Below are 14502 nucleotides of genomic sequence, written 5' to 3' on the forward strand. Positions count from 1 at the left end.
TTCTATTTGTCATGTTTTAGTCGAGGCTCTGTAAATGGTGTGACCATACATAAAGAGGAAGTATACAGGAACAGGAGGTGTTGAAAACGATGACCTCATTACAGTTTTGGTGTGCATGACCACTGTCTGTACAACTGAAATCACTGTCCTGATCTAAAGTAATGAACTGCATGTTACATGTGCTGTAAACACCGGCTGCTTTTGTCCAAATATTTCATACTCATAACTTTGTTTTTGGAGGGAGTGAAACAGTCAGGCATCAGTCAGGTCTTATGACCATGTGGCATATAACAAACAAACAGAAATAACTCTCTGCGAACTCACACTCCTCTATGACTGTCTCAGATGGCTGATCTTACATGCCTGTCTCAGCACACTGATTTTGTCATTTTTAGAAATTAGTCAGGGGCATCCAACCTTTATGATAGACATGGCCTAATAACTAATATGAATTATTATTGTTTATAACTAGTTTTTTTTATGTATGTATGATGATGACTGGAGGACTGATTATATCAGTGACTTGAGTGATTGTTTATCTCAAGAAATACAAAATCATTCCTTGTGCTCTTCAGGCTGAAGATGTTCTGTATCACAGTACTGTTTGTAAGTAATAGATAATTATGTTTTTATCTCATTGGTTTGTTTTCATCTGACATGAACCATTGCAACCATAGCCACCTCTTAAAAAAAGAAGTTCCTGTCTAGTCATGTGACTTCCTCAAGCATTTAGTTCTCCACTCCAGCGATCAGAGAAGAGCTTTTCTTCTGCCTCTTCCTTTTCTGGTGGCTTTTGTCGCTCTGTGAGTGGGCACCGTGGCAGTTAGACTGACAGAAATAAGTTTAACAGCCCAGTGTCATACTGCCACAGCTATAGAGTCAGGAGAATATTGCCCACCCACTACTGGATCAACATGTTACGGAGGAAACCATCCAACGCATCTGAAAAGGAGCAGGCTCAGGTGCAAAAGAAGAAGGTAAGAGTCTGTATATCTTAATATGCGTGGCCCTGTTTTGACGAGTTGACGCTTGAAATTATGTTCTTGGAGGACCTCTCTGGGGGTCTGCATTCCCAGGAGAACACTAACACACATAATATGGGCTGTTTAAACATTAAAAAAGATGCATCAGAGCAGAACATGTGTGCTTTTGTTGCTGATTGTTTGTATCTACAGGGAGGGGTTTTCTTCCATCTATGTGAATAATAGTCCTATTGTAATATGTCCCGTTTGTCTTCAGACCTGTCATTCTTATGTTCAAGAACTGAAACTCTATGATTGTTCTGGGCTAAATGCATGGCTATGCAGCAGTTCCTGTAGAAACACATCAGACCGCAACACACATCCTGAAGCGGTTCTACCTCTTCGGAGCAAAGCATCCAAACACATCTCCTGAATTCAAAGTGACATTTACGTATATGTCTTCACAGCCCGCTCCACTCCACTTCTTCTCGTTCAGCGGTTAACTGCTTCTATGTCATTACTCTTATTTTCCATTTGATTCACATCTTGCGTGTAACAACCAACAGTTTCGATATTTCTCCTCTGAAACTCCAGGTGCTTCGTAATTGCATGTAACTCAAGCAAAGCGAGATCTGGAAATCTTGCTGTTGTGGTTACTTAAAAAATATATTTTATTTATATTTTTTTAAACCAAAAGTTTTATCCAGAGCAGAGGATGCAGTTGACATTCATCATTGCCATGGTGTTAATTAAAACACTTCACCAGATCACCACCATATCATCTCAAATACTTGAGTTTCCTCTTTGGTCATGGATGGTTAAGATTATGAGTAATCATTTCAGTTGAGATCTGTCCAAAAATATATTTCAATATTTCTTATGATGACTCAGAATGTTGTCATAGTTGTGGGGAAATTAATAGGGAAGGTTTGTTAGTTTGACAGTCTTTTCTTTTTGTGACAGTCTTTTCTTTTTTAACATGACAGTCAATAATGGCAGTCTTTTCTTTTTTAACATGACAGTCAATAATGGCAGTCTTTTCTTTTTTAACATGACAGTCAATAATGGCAGTCTTTTCTTTTTTAACAAGATTTTCAAAAAAAAGACTGACATTGAACTAGTTTTGACTGGCTGAACAATCTCTTCTTGCATTTGGTTGGCTTAGCAGATTGCAGTTTATTGTGTGTTGCCTAGATAGTGCACAGCTCTGCAGTGATTGGCTGCATGTTGGCTGTGACATGCCCACTTCCTGTACTGAAGAAAAATGTCACAATGAAAGGTTTCGATAAGAGAAAAAGTCAAATTGGACCAAATATGCACAGCAGGCCACAAAACCCACACTGAAGGATTTTATCAATTAAAAAAGTGCCTTAATTATGAATGAATATACTCTAAAATGCCACTCTTTGCAATTATAATGTAGCTATAATAGTGTTTCCTACAGTTTAAATGCATAAGTACTGATTAATATGAATTAACATCATGTGATGTAATTACTTCATATCATACAGATCAGAAATGCCCATGGGTTCATGGGCAAAAATCAGACCAAGACCACCTTTGATTTGGCCTACCATGCCATATCAGAATATGGTTCACTTCATTTCGACATTCCACTTTAGACATTCTATAAGTAATCTATAAGTAACTTTGTAGCTACATTTCAACTAACTCTCATTAGAGTATTAGACTGTTAGGATTAGTAGAATAAGTTGACATGTACTTAAAGTTACTTAGAGTTAGTAGAATGTCTCTTAGAGACCCGATATTAAGCAGACAGTCTACTAATAGGCCTACTCTATATTAATGTTAATATAGATATAATTGAAGTTGCTTTCAAAGGCCATCAATTAAGTGTGGTTTTTGACCTATGACCACTTATTTTTCATAGAAAATTCAAAGGCTTTGCCATAAAACACTCTTGAGCTGGAAGCAAGTGTAATTCAAGTTTAAAATTGCATCTGGTCTATGGATCTGAAAAAGATACTATGTATTTTTCTACTCAAATGTTACTCTGGAGATCAGATAATGCTTCCAAATATTGATCAAGATATATGCATGTGGAAATACAATTGCATTTAATGGCCATTATAACATGAGCTATCAGTTCAACTAAACTGGATTTGTTCATGATGCACAGAGCTAACGTTTCATCAGCATAATGCTGGATGACTTTGCGTTCAACCATTAGGCCACTGGGTCATGAGCAATAAAACGTGAACAGTACAGGACAAAATCTATCTATATCAAGAATATCTATCTATCCGTCCATCCATCTATCAATGTCTATCTGTTCGTCTGTATCTGAATACTACTGTAACTTTAGTCTCTGATGAAAAACTGTTCTGTGTTCATAGCTGTCTCTGCAAAGATCCAGCAGCTTCAAAGACTTCATGAAACCAAAGCCATCATCACCTGCAGTGAGCCCTGACGCTACCTTGGATGAAACTGTAAGTGCCTTAGTTTGTTTATGGAGATGTATTTGCTAAACTCAAGCTCCAACTCACTACTGTCTTATGGGTATAGAAATATTAGATAATGTGTGCAAATTGACCAATATCTGGTGTCTCGGTGTCAGTATATTAATTTGCAATGTCAGTGTTAACCTTAAACTGGTAGAAAGGTGCTTGATAACTGCTTCATCTCAAAACCACACTATTTTAAAAATATCTAGACAGGATATCATCCTTTCATGAACCTTTCAAGCAGAGAGCCTGCTTAGCATTCTGTCTGCTTTTAAGAGTACACAATTGAGGTATAATTTTAATATTCTCTCTCTCTCTCTCTCTCTCTCTCTCTCTCTCTCTCTCTCTCTCTCTCTCTCTCTCAGTATTATTGTTTTTTTAAAGAAATACTTTTCAGAATGCATTCAATTTAATAAAAGTAATTATACATTTTGTTACAATAGATTATATTAAATAAATGCTTTTCTTTTAACTTTCTATTCAAAGAATCATGGGGTGGGAAATCAGTTTCCACACAAATACAAATGACAAATCATTATATTAGAATGATTTCTGAAGGATCACGTGACACTGAAGACTGGAGTAATGGCTGCTAGAAATTCAGCTTTGCCATCACAGGAAAATATAAAAAAATGTAATATTATCATAGAATAAGTTCAAAGAAACAACAACAACAATGATTTTAAATTGAAATATTTCACAATATTTCTACTTTTATTCTATTTTTAAATCAAATTAACGCAGCCATGGTGAGTTTCTTTCATAAAAAATCTTACTGATTAAATAAGACATTGTTATCATATTAAAAAATTAAATTAAAATAAATAGATAAATCAAATTGTTATAATATATACTATTTTTATAACAATGTCCGTTCTCTGTTTTTATAACGAAAGTGTTGAATAGTGTGGAATAGCCCTCTGTGGGAGAGTTAAGTAAGGTGCTGCTGAGATATAAACAAAGGCAATGTAACGGACTGATGTAAAATCCCCATGACGCTGACAGGTACTTTTGTTTTTTTGGCTGTGCCTTTGATAACTGCACAACTTGTTCTCACAGTAAAGGAACAGCCTCTAACATTTTGATGTAGAGCTCAGAGAGGAGGAGCCACATTGACTCAGTGTGGTAGTGACACAAAAACCACAGTCACAAACTTTACTGGAAATTCTCCTAAGAACATGGGCCCATCGCTTTAAAACTAACGCCACTTAGTGCCACAAACAAATATGTGCTGATTCAGCTCAGCCCAGATAAACATGATGACACTGTTTAACATAACATGGCACATTAGAAATGGGTTATGAATAACACATCAAAGAACTGCAAACAGCAATTAAAAACAATCACAGTGAGAATATGGGCATTTAGCCCAATTTACTTGAGGTAAATCATGGCAATTAGTTCGAACAGAGGTCGTCGGTTTCTTCAACGACGGAGTGCACAGAACAGCAGGTCTAGAAAAAAATTCTATTCATTGCCTGTAGCTCTTTTTAGACAGGACAAACAAGAGGAAGTTTGATGAGTCGATAAGACAAATTTAGCTATTCAAGCAAGTGCAAAGTAAAAACAGCAATTAGCCTTCTAAAAGCATATTTTTGTGCAATTTCTTACAGCATTTCGATGGCGCACCACCAGAGGATTCGGGGAAAAGTAACGGAAAACTTGGAAAGAAATGGAGAAATGTCATATCTCGCACAATGACCCGTAAAACGTCCAAAATGGTGCAAAAAGCCCTTGCGGAGGAGGGGGTGAGTAGAAAGAGCAAATATTATTTACAGGCTCTTTGGCTCTCAAGGATAAATTATTTCACAGAATGTATAGCCTAATCCTTAGCTTTTTAAGTTGTGTAAATTAAATTATATAGATATTATTTTATAAATTACATGCTTAATGGCATTTATAAAATAGCCTTAAACTATAGTAATACATGCCTTAAAAATAGGCTACGTTCATGATACCTGCTCCATTATTTAACTGAACCCTAATTAAAATAGTTGTCATGTTTAAAATTACACTATTCTATTCTATTGTGTAATTTTCTAAGGAAACTAACATCCTAGCAACCAACATTCTAGGAGAAGCACTTGGAAATTGCAGAGCTTGAATTTGTCTCCCCCGTGTGGAGGATATCGGGATATTTTACACAGTCAGCAATCTCTGAGTTTTTCCAGTGGCGTAAAGAAATGTGTCAGGATATGAATTCAAATGATCTGTAAACTGTTACATTTGTTGATTTCAGAATGAGAGTGGGGAGGACGGCTCAATGTCTCCCATGTCTCCAAATGACTGGATCCCAGATCTCGCTGCCGGGAACAGAACATCTGTGTGCTCCAACAGCTCAGAGGACACGATACACAGCACTCTCTCACGCCAGCTCTCTGGATGTAAGCCATCTCAGACCAGTACAATATCTCGGCTAGTCCAAGATCATAGAATGCTGGTTGATTTTGGCTGAATGATTGATTGATTTGTTTAATTTTTTTGGCCCCTGATGTGCAGGTTCTGACAGACAGAGTCTGGATAGTGGATTTAGCCAGAGAGACAGTATGAGACTGGAGGACAGCAGCTACACAGGGCCCTTCTGCGGCAGAGCCCTCGTCCACACTGACTTCACACCCAGCCCGTATGACATGGAATCTCTCAAACTACAGGTCAGTCTTTTAAAAAGGATATATTTACAATGCCGACATAAACGATAAGTTTATCCAATTAGAGTTTTTTTTTGTGGATTGTTCTCTTTTCTTCTCATTTGTTTGATTAATTTTATGTAAGCGCTTTGAATTACCATTGTGTAATGTACAATACACAGTAACACTTTAATATGGGGAACACATATACACTATTAACTACGACTTTTGCATTAATAAGCTATATTACTGCTTATTAATAGTTAGTAAGGTAGTTGTTTTAGTTCAAGTTTAGGTATTGGGTGGGACTAAGGGATGTAGAGTATGGTCATGCAGAATAAAGCATTATTATGTGCTTTATAAGTACAAATAAACAACTAATATGAAAACTAATAAGCAACTAGTTAAAAGGGAGAATTGTTCCCCATACTGAAGTGTACCAAATACACTTGTTTTGCTTTCTGTGGAACACAAAAGGATTATTCAGGAGCTATTAAAAATGCGGCATTGATTTTTACTCAGATTTCTAGTAATTTGCACACTAAAAAAACAGCAAGAAACACATTCAATTAAACATGGCCTTTTTAAGTAGAAAGACTAATAGAATAGAATTGTATTTTCTTTTCTATTCAAAACATACTCCATTTATCTTTTATTTACAACTTTGAAATAGTTTTTAGTGCTGACTGCCCTTTTTCATACAATGACAATGCAGAGTTCTGAATCTTTCAAGCTTCAAAATAGTTGCAAAGGTTAAAATTATCAAAAAAGTGGTCCAAACAACTACATAAGCACATCATTTTTGAAGCCTGAGAACTCCAGTCCCCAATCACAAGATGAAAAGCAGCCAGTATATTACAATTTTTTTTCTGCTTCATGGACAAAAGTCAAAGAAGTATAAAATAACAGAATTTTGGAGGACTTTATTTGTAGTATATTGTATGTAGTGCATTGATATTTTTCCAAACACACAGAAAGGAGACATCATCCAGATTATTGAGAAGCCACCAGTAGGCACTTGGACTGGGAAACTCAATAACAAAGTGGGCTCCTTTAAATTCATCTACGTCACAATACTACCAGAGGAGGACACACCACCAAAGAGGAAACGATGCCACAGTCACGGACACCAGAAAGCCAAACCAAAAACCTTGGAGGAAGTTCTGGAGAGAATAGGCCTTACTGTAAGCCGCAAGTTACTTTCATTGCTGTTTTCTTTTAAAGGGGTGATGAACTGAGAAATCAACTTTTGCATGAGCCTTTGATATATAAAAGGTCATGGTAATATAAGAATATCCTATAAGTTTCAGAGCTGAAGTCCTTGTTAGTAAAAGAAAACCTTTTATAGACACCAGGCCCAGAAAACGAGGCTCTGAAATCAATGTCGTATTAGAAGGTGTTCATTTCACGGAAATCTGTGAGACCAGGTTGGACATCTTTGTAACCTCTATCCTGCTGCTTAGGGTGAAACGCCGCCTCTATGGTTCGCACTTACATCCACCAATCAGACGGGCCAAGATATAAAAAAATCAATCAATCACTGGTAGATGAGACATAAATCATTGTTTGTTTGATAAATACGTTGTGAGTCTGAGCCCCGTCAGAGAATTTTTTCGGCTGCTGTCAAAAAAAATCCCTCCCTCATGTGAACTGGCATGGGAGCTGAAGCTCATTAAATATGCAAATATTATCTAATCCTAGTGGGCGTTTACTTCTAAGTCTCCAGCACGCCCATCAAAACCCAGCGTTCAGAAGACAGCCTCAAAACCAGTGTAGAAAATAGCTATACTATTTAGTTATGTTTTTAAATGTAAAAGCCATGCGAGCGTCATAAGTTGACCTCAGGAAACAGTATAAATTATTAAAAAAAACAGTTCATGACACCTTTAAATTTGTGTGCCATTACATCATAGTACAAGAGGATCTGCTCTTAGACTTCTTATGATTGACTCCACTGTGTGCCCAGGAGCTGGGATCTCTCTTGTCCATGCATGGCTTCCAGAGCTTGGAGGACTTCACCGGCCTGAAGGAGTCTCACCTGAACGAGCTGAACATTACAGACCCTGAGCAACGTGTAAAGATATTGAAAGCAACAGATCTGCTTCTTGAATGTATGTCCAAGTAGAGCCCTCGAGTCTAGACTGTTATCCAAATTGTGTCCAACATAGTTTTCATTTGTGAAGTCTTTTTGATGCACTAATATCCTTTCTGTTCTCCAGCGGAAGATGAATCCGATACCGAGGAGAAAAAGACTGAAATGCCACGAGACTCGGGTTGTTACGAGAGCACAGAGAATCTGGCAAATGGACGTGAGGAGGCCCAGGTGGAATCCCAACCGGAGCCAGAAACAGATCCGGATACAGAAACAAAGCTCAATGCTGTTCAGGACCAACTGGAGGGGATGAAGGTGGAGGAAAGTCCTGAAAATCAAACAGAGTGACACCACCAGAATGTTTGTAAAACTCGTATAAAGTTATATAAAACTCTTTTTTAACCTCTCTATGATGGTTTAAGAGTGCTGGATTAAATTCCATGAAGAAAGCCATTTCATATGCACAGCCCACACAGAAGCCAATAGGTCTTCTTAGAAGATGGCATAAAGGTATCGAAGGTAATATCATCCATGAACAGTCTTTCTCTCTTTGACTTTATTGTTGAGAAAGATTACATTTAAACATCTTCACAATTCAAAATCTTCAAAAACTTTGAAATCTAACTGAAACAAAGTTTAAGGGATTTTGAAAAACTGACTTCAAACAGAGCAATAGTCCATGGATTTAAACCTAAGGCTATGTCCTTTCTTTATGAAATGAGAAGCATGGTGTTACCCCAAATATTGATTTTACTCTCATCATCTTTAACTATGAAGTAGCGTTTATATACTACTATTCTTCCGTTCTGTCGTAATGAATGTACAAAGTAACATGCAACTGGAGTGCACTCTTTTTCTTTTTTTTTGAAAGAGGAAAAGCACATTGTTTAGTTAACGCACATGTACTTGCATATTATTATTTTGCTTCTATAGTCAATGATTTTGGTTCCTGTTTGTGGTCATGTTTTCCGAGCCATTGTTGACTCAATGCTTGCATTTCTTTTTTACTGTTCTGTTTGTCTTGATTTTGATGTCTGTATTTTAAGGGTTTTCTTTTTTTAAACATAAACAAAAAAAAACACGAAAACTACAACACAAAGAAGAAATTGTAATAATACCATATAATTTAATGCGCATACATTTACACACAAATTCATAAAGTAGAAAGTGAAGAGTATGAGGATATACATGATCACAGTGTTATTACCAAGCAAACTAAACAACCCAATTCGTGATGACGTACAATGTGTACATTATGCATCATATCCAAATATCTAGCAGACCATAATTTGCTAATATTCCAAATTTACACATTACACTGACTTGGCATTAAAGATTTTGATTTTGTTGTGCCTCGTTTAGTAAATGAGCATATCAGTATGTTATGATGACACAAATTTTATGATTTAAAAAAAGTACCGGGATTGATTCAGCGTAACTTTGAGCACATTTCCATATACTCAGTAATACCTTCAGCCTAGCAAATGAATATTCACATCTTCCATACACAGTAAAAGTGTAATCAATCATCACAATTGTTCAGACCATAGTACTCATTTTGCTATAAATTAAACATCTGAAGAACTTTCTGTTAGTTATGTATGACTACATTTCCTGCATTAATGAACTTTTACCCCTTAACACATTTTTCAACACCAGCAGTTACTAAAAAGCAAACTAATGCATCTCACAAATATTCCAGCTCAAACACTTCCAAATGATTTAAGATGGAACTGAACTGGCAACCTTTTAAGCTGGCTTTAACAATACTGCCCTGTGTAGCTGGTTATGATGAGAAATGTATGTAAAAAATATATTATAGGTCCCTGAAGTTTGTAGGTGTGTCCCTTACAAGTGGCCATCAACATACTACAGTGAAATTAGCAAAGGTGACTACAATACATATTCGCATCTACACTGGGGCAAGTTTTACTACCTTAAACATACGTACATACAACAAAAGTATGAGTGGGGGGAAAGAAAAACAAGCACAATGTAAAGATTTCTCAATAGAATGCAAGAGCATGCTTAAATGACACTGAAGATGATTTGGTCGACTGGCCTTTTCCATGCCTAGAATCGTTCATTTTCAGGTGTAAATCAAACTTTATCTTTCATTTATACTTGGCCTTGTTTTGTAATATCAACTCTTAGAGAAAAGGAAAGTGGGGAAAGATAGTATGATGCTCAAATATCACAAGACAGTATGGAGGGAATGTAGTAACAAGATCAAAATAATAGTAATAACAAATCAGGCATGTTTTCCACTTCTTATAGAGATTTTGCAGCTTCTCAGACACTTTTACATTATGTACATTAACTCCAGGGCTTTTTTGCGTTCTGATAGATCATTAGCATTTTATAAAAATGACATTGATTGACTTACATGTGCAGGTATGAGTAGTATTGGGGCATTATGGAGTCCTCTGTAGATGTAATGGTAGAGCATAGATAAGGCACTCTTACTGATGCAGATCGGCCTGTACTCACTGTCATACACATCTTACAGCTTCTGCTTTCTACCATCCATGCTGATTGTAAAATCAAGTCTGAGATAAACTTTCTGATTTGACACCCAGTTGAATCACATTTACAACTGACTTACTTGCTAAGCTGATCCGAATGACCCCAACTACAGAATAAAGCAGTTTTGTTGGGCCTAATTTCAGATTATGACTAAAGCACTTTTCTTTATCACACTTTGAAAAAAAAAAAGAAAAAAAATTCTAATCCAAAGGGCATTTTGCACAAACTACTATAGAAGCTAGTAATGGGTTTTACAGGGCACACAAACAGTTAGGAATAATGGAGGCAGGCTATACAGAGGCGGGTAATGACACTGAAAAACAAGCTTTTTCGAGGGAAATAATGTCCTCATTGCGTTTCAGGGTAGCCTATTTTAATCCGACTCGGTCTATGGCTCCTCATTTCCCTCATTGTGAGATTCATCATGCTGTGATTCAGAGAGGAGAGTCTCAAGACCTCCAGATCTAGTCTTGAGCGCTAGCGCAGGATCCAAGCTGGATAGCTCGCTCTGTGAAAGAGTATCAGAGAACATAGGCCACTGTTTTGAACGTCAGAGTCAAGCAGTTTTTCTGTGCGTGTTCCTTCATGTGAGCACATTCAGAAGTAGGGGAGAAGTCTGGAGAACGCTGCCAAAGCTAGTGGGTCGACTCTTTGATGACCGCAGGGGCGACGGCATTGGGGGAAGTTGGCGAGGGGGGTTTCTCTTCTTTAGGGGAGCTGGCGCTCTTCTGAGTGGCTGCACCAATGCCGGGTTTAACATCATCAGGGGTGTGCTCATTGGGAATCAGGGGAGCTGAGGATTTCTGCAGGAAGTGCAGACACAACGTTAGCAGTTAAAACATGGATTAACTCAATGTTAAGTGGTCTCACTTTTTTCAAGAGGTATCTATATACTGTGTATATATATATATATATATACACACACGGAATCATGGGTAATGTAGTTTTCCACCAATAACTCCATTGTTACATGATTATTAAAAAAAAAGTTGAAATCTTTTGATGCTTTCAAAAACATATACCATCAATTAACAACCTTATACCTAAGACATTATAAGTCTGTCTTTAAATATTTTAAGTAATTCCTTCAAAATCCCTTCCCCTTGGGAAAAATGTATAAGATTTATCATTATCATAATAGTGACCATGGCCAATTTAATCGTATTAATGATGATTCTGTATTATCTTCACTATAATAAAAGTTAAAAGGAAAAAAGGAGTTAAAATGGTTCTGTGGGAGAACGTACTGCAAGACAAAAAAATTAAGAGATGCTTATCTAGTGACTAATAAAGTACATTTTCTTCAGACTGGACTAACAAATTCTAGCCAATTAAATATTTTACAAAAATATATATATAAATTGTTAAATGATAAAATTCACTGATCTTTTCTGTCCATGGGAACCCTGATCCACTTGACCAAACATATTAACTAATATATTTTTAGGTTCTTTACTGATATAATGGGCATGCAGAGCTGTAGCAATATGACTATGACTGGCATAGTCATAGTGCTAATATCATGAAAGCCACATCAAGCTAAAACCTCTTAATGCATTTATTTACTCCACATGATTCTTTTTCCTGGCCTTCTAACCCTCTGAGCTCTTAGGGTAATTGATTTAGGATATTTCTTGCAGACTCACTTCTCGATGCACAGTAAAGCAGCCGGCAACATTTCTGCCAAATGTACACTGGCTTATTCACTCACAAACTCATAAAATGCTGGCTTACTGTGGTTTGTGAAACAGGGTTGCTGCTCTTATTGGTAGAAGCGGCAGACGCATCAGAAGGGGTGGGGCTAGATGAGTCTTCCAGCATCACACCTCTTCTGTCCAACACACTAGAAGGAAAGACAAAGATATACAATCCTGTGTTTAGATGTGGCACAAACCATTTAGCATCTGCAAAGAAATGCTGGAGCTTTTCTCGTAGAAGTAAAGGTCTTTATATTTTGTCATCCAATGCAATGACATCCAAAGCTAAAACTACTTTTTGGAGCCACTGGATACAAGCAAAACTACTGTACCTAGGGTAAGCAGGGCCACACAGAACCTCGCAGCAGTTCTTGAAGATGTTCTTGTGACTGTAGGGGTTCTGCACACGGTTCTTTCCCGACCAGGAACCTTTGATCTGTGCAGTAGAGATGAAGGACTTAAAACTTCGAAAAGAAAACCAGCAAAATGTCAGAACTGCTGTAACATTCTGATTCAACCTCCAACCTTCACTCTGATGATTTATGTTATAGCGTGCCTATGCAAATGAGTGGCTTGATAAAAAAGAATCTCTTATTTGTTATTCCTTTATTTAAAAGTGCTGTTTCAGTTCTAGCCATTCCTTCCCTATGGATTTCATTTGATCTAGTCATGCATTTCAAGGTTTTTCATCTTTAAAGTCATGCCGTTACCGTTTCATGCTCCTAGATAGAAATACAGCTCTGGAAAAAATTAAGAGACCACTGCAATTTTTTCTTTAATCAGCATCTATACAAGTATGGAAGCCATTCCATTCCAATGTCTGTTGAATTCCAACACAGGCACACCTGTGTTTAGGTGAACCAAAACATAATTAATGTGTAAAAGTATAATTAAATAAAAAACTTTTGTGGTCATCACTATCCTCTTGCAGTAGGACCAGCTGGATGGCAAAAACAGTGCTAGTTGTACCTCAAAAGTAATTGGAATCAAAAAAGTTGATAATGCCAAAAAAGTTGAAAAGGAAAGTTTTGAGTGAGGAAAAGAAAGGTTAAAATCTGGCTTTACTGGCAGAGGGATACAGTGAGTGTCAGAGGTTGCTTCCATCCTTAAAATTTCAAAGACGGTGGTTCATAAGAACAAGGTCAAGCAGCAGACATTGGGGACAACAAAGCTACAGACCGGCAACCGGAGTCAAAAACGATTCTCCACTGACCGGAAAGAACGCCAACTCATTTAAATGTCACAACAACCGTAGGATGGCATCAAGTGACCTACAAAAATAATGGCAAAAGGCAGCTGGGGTAAAGTGCACGACGAGGACGTTCGAAACAGGTTCCTAGGGGCAGGGCTGAAGTCGTGCAAAGCTAGAAAAAAGCCCTTCATTAATGAGAAGCAAAGAAGAGCCAGACTGAGGTTTGCAAGAGACCATAAGGATTGGAGTATAGAGGACTGGAGTAAGGTCAACTTCCATGACCATCTTTCATGAGTCCAATTTTCAGCTGTGTCCAACACCTGGTTGTCTAATGGTTAGACGGAGGCCTACAAGCCACAGCGTCTCACACCCACTGTGAAATTTGGTGGAAGATCGGTGATGATCTGGGGTGCTTTAGCAAGACTGGAATCGGGCAGATTTGTATTTGTGAAGGACGCATGAATCAAACCACTGTTAACCCCTAACAGGTTACAACCACGTACAAAGTTGTCCTGGAAAACTGGCTTCCATCTGCTCTGACAATGTTCCCCAACCCTGGGGACAGTTTTTTTTTCCAGCAGGACAATGCTCCATGCCACACAGTCAGGTCAACCAAGATGTGGATGGAGGACCACCAGATCAAGACCCTGTCATGGCCAGCCCAGTCTCCAGACCTCAACCCCATTGAAAACCTCTGGAATGTGAACAAGAGGAAGATGAATGGTCACAAGCCATCAAACAAATCCGAGCTGTGTGAATTTTTGCACCAGGAGTGGCATTAAGTCACCAAATCAATGTGATTCCACCAAATATTGATTTCTGAACTCTTCCCAAGTTAAAACATTGGTATTGTGTAGTTTAAACATGAATATGAACTTATTTTCTTTCCATTATTCGAGGTCTGACAACACTGCATCTTTTTTGTTATTTTGACCAGTTGT

At 37.5% G+C, this 14502-nt stretch overlaps 2 protein-coding genes across 3 annotated transcripts in view; one reads left to right on the forward strand and one right to left on the reverse strand.

Moving 5' to 3' along the window:
- The first annotated feature begins 737 nt into the window (after positions 1-737).
- On the forward strand, positions 738-9228 carry sash3 (SAM and SH3 domain containing 3). The gene is made up of 8 exons (XM_067457536.1): positions 738-977; positions 3320-3412; positions 5041-5175; positions 5667-5811; positions 5927-6078; positions 7029-7238; positions 8021-8165; positions 8274-9228. Exons 1-8 carry the CDS (start codon positions 915-917, stop codon positions 8492-8494), a joined length of 1164 nt encoding a protein of 387 aa, XP_067313637.1. The 5' UTR covers positions 738-914; the 3' UTR covers positions 8495-9228.
- A 24-nt stretch (positions 9229-9252) lies between these two features.
- The window catches only part of zdhhc9 (zinc finger DHHC-type palmitoyltransferase 9), a 34708-nt gene continuing 29458 nt past the window's right edge, over positions 9253-14502 (reverse strand). For both annotated transcript variants that reach the window (XM_067457534.1, XM_067457535.1), the window contains 3 exons: positions 12702-12805; positions 12407-12515; positions 9253-11475 (listed from right to left, as the gene is read on the reverse strand). In XM_067457534.1, the coding sequence (XP_067313635.1) occupies positions 11308-11475; positions 12407-12515; positions 12702-12805 (381 nt within the window). In that variant the 3' untranslated portion in view covers positions 9253-11307. The remainder of the gene's footprint in view (positions 11476-12406; positions 12516-12701; positions 12806-14502) is intronic.

Source organism: Pseudorasbora parva, chromosome 11 (genome assembly GCF_024679245.1).
Source record: "Pseudorasbora parva isolate DD20220531a chromosome 11, ASM2467924v1, whole genome shotgun sequence".
Taxonomy (NCBI): Eukaryota; Metazoa; Chordata; class Actinopteri; order Cypriniformes; family Gobionidae; genus Pseudorasbora; species Pseudorasbora parva.

Excerpts from the sequence above, each read along its gene's own strand:
- sash3 (XM_067457536.1), top strand. The coding sequence starts at position 915 with ATGTTACGGAGGAAACCATCCAACGCATCTGAAAAGGAGCAGGCTCAG. Across the intron at positions 5,176-5,666 it reads AAGCCCTTGCGGAGGAGGGG|AATGAGAGTGGGGAGGACGG; the intron begins GTGAGTAGAAAG and ends TGTTGATTTCAG. Across the intron at positions 5,812-5,926 it reads CTCACGCCAGCTCTCTGGAT|GTTCTGACAGACAGAGTCTG; the intron begins GTAAGCCATCTC and ends CCTGATGTGCAG.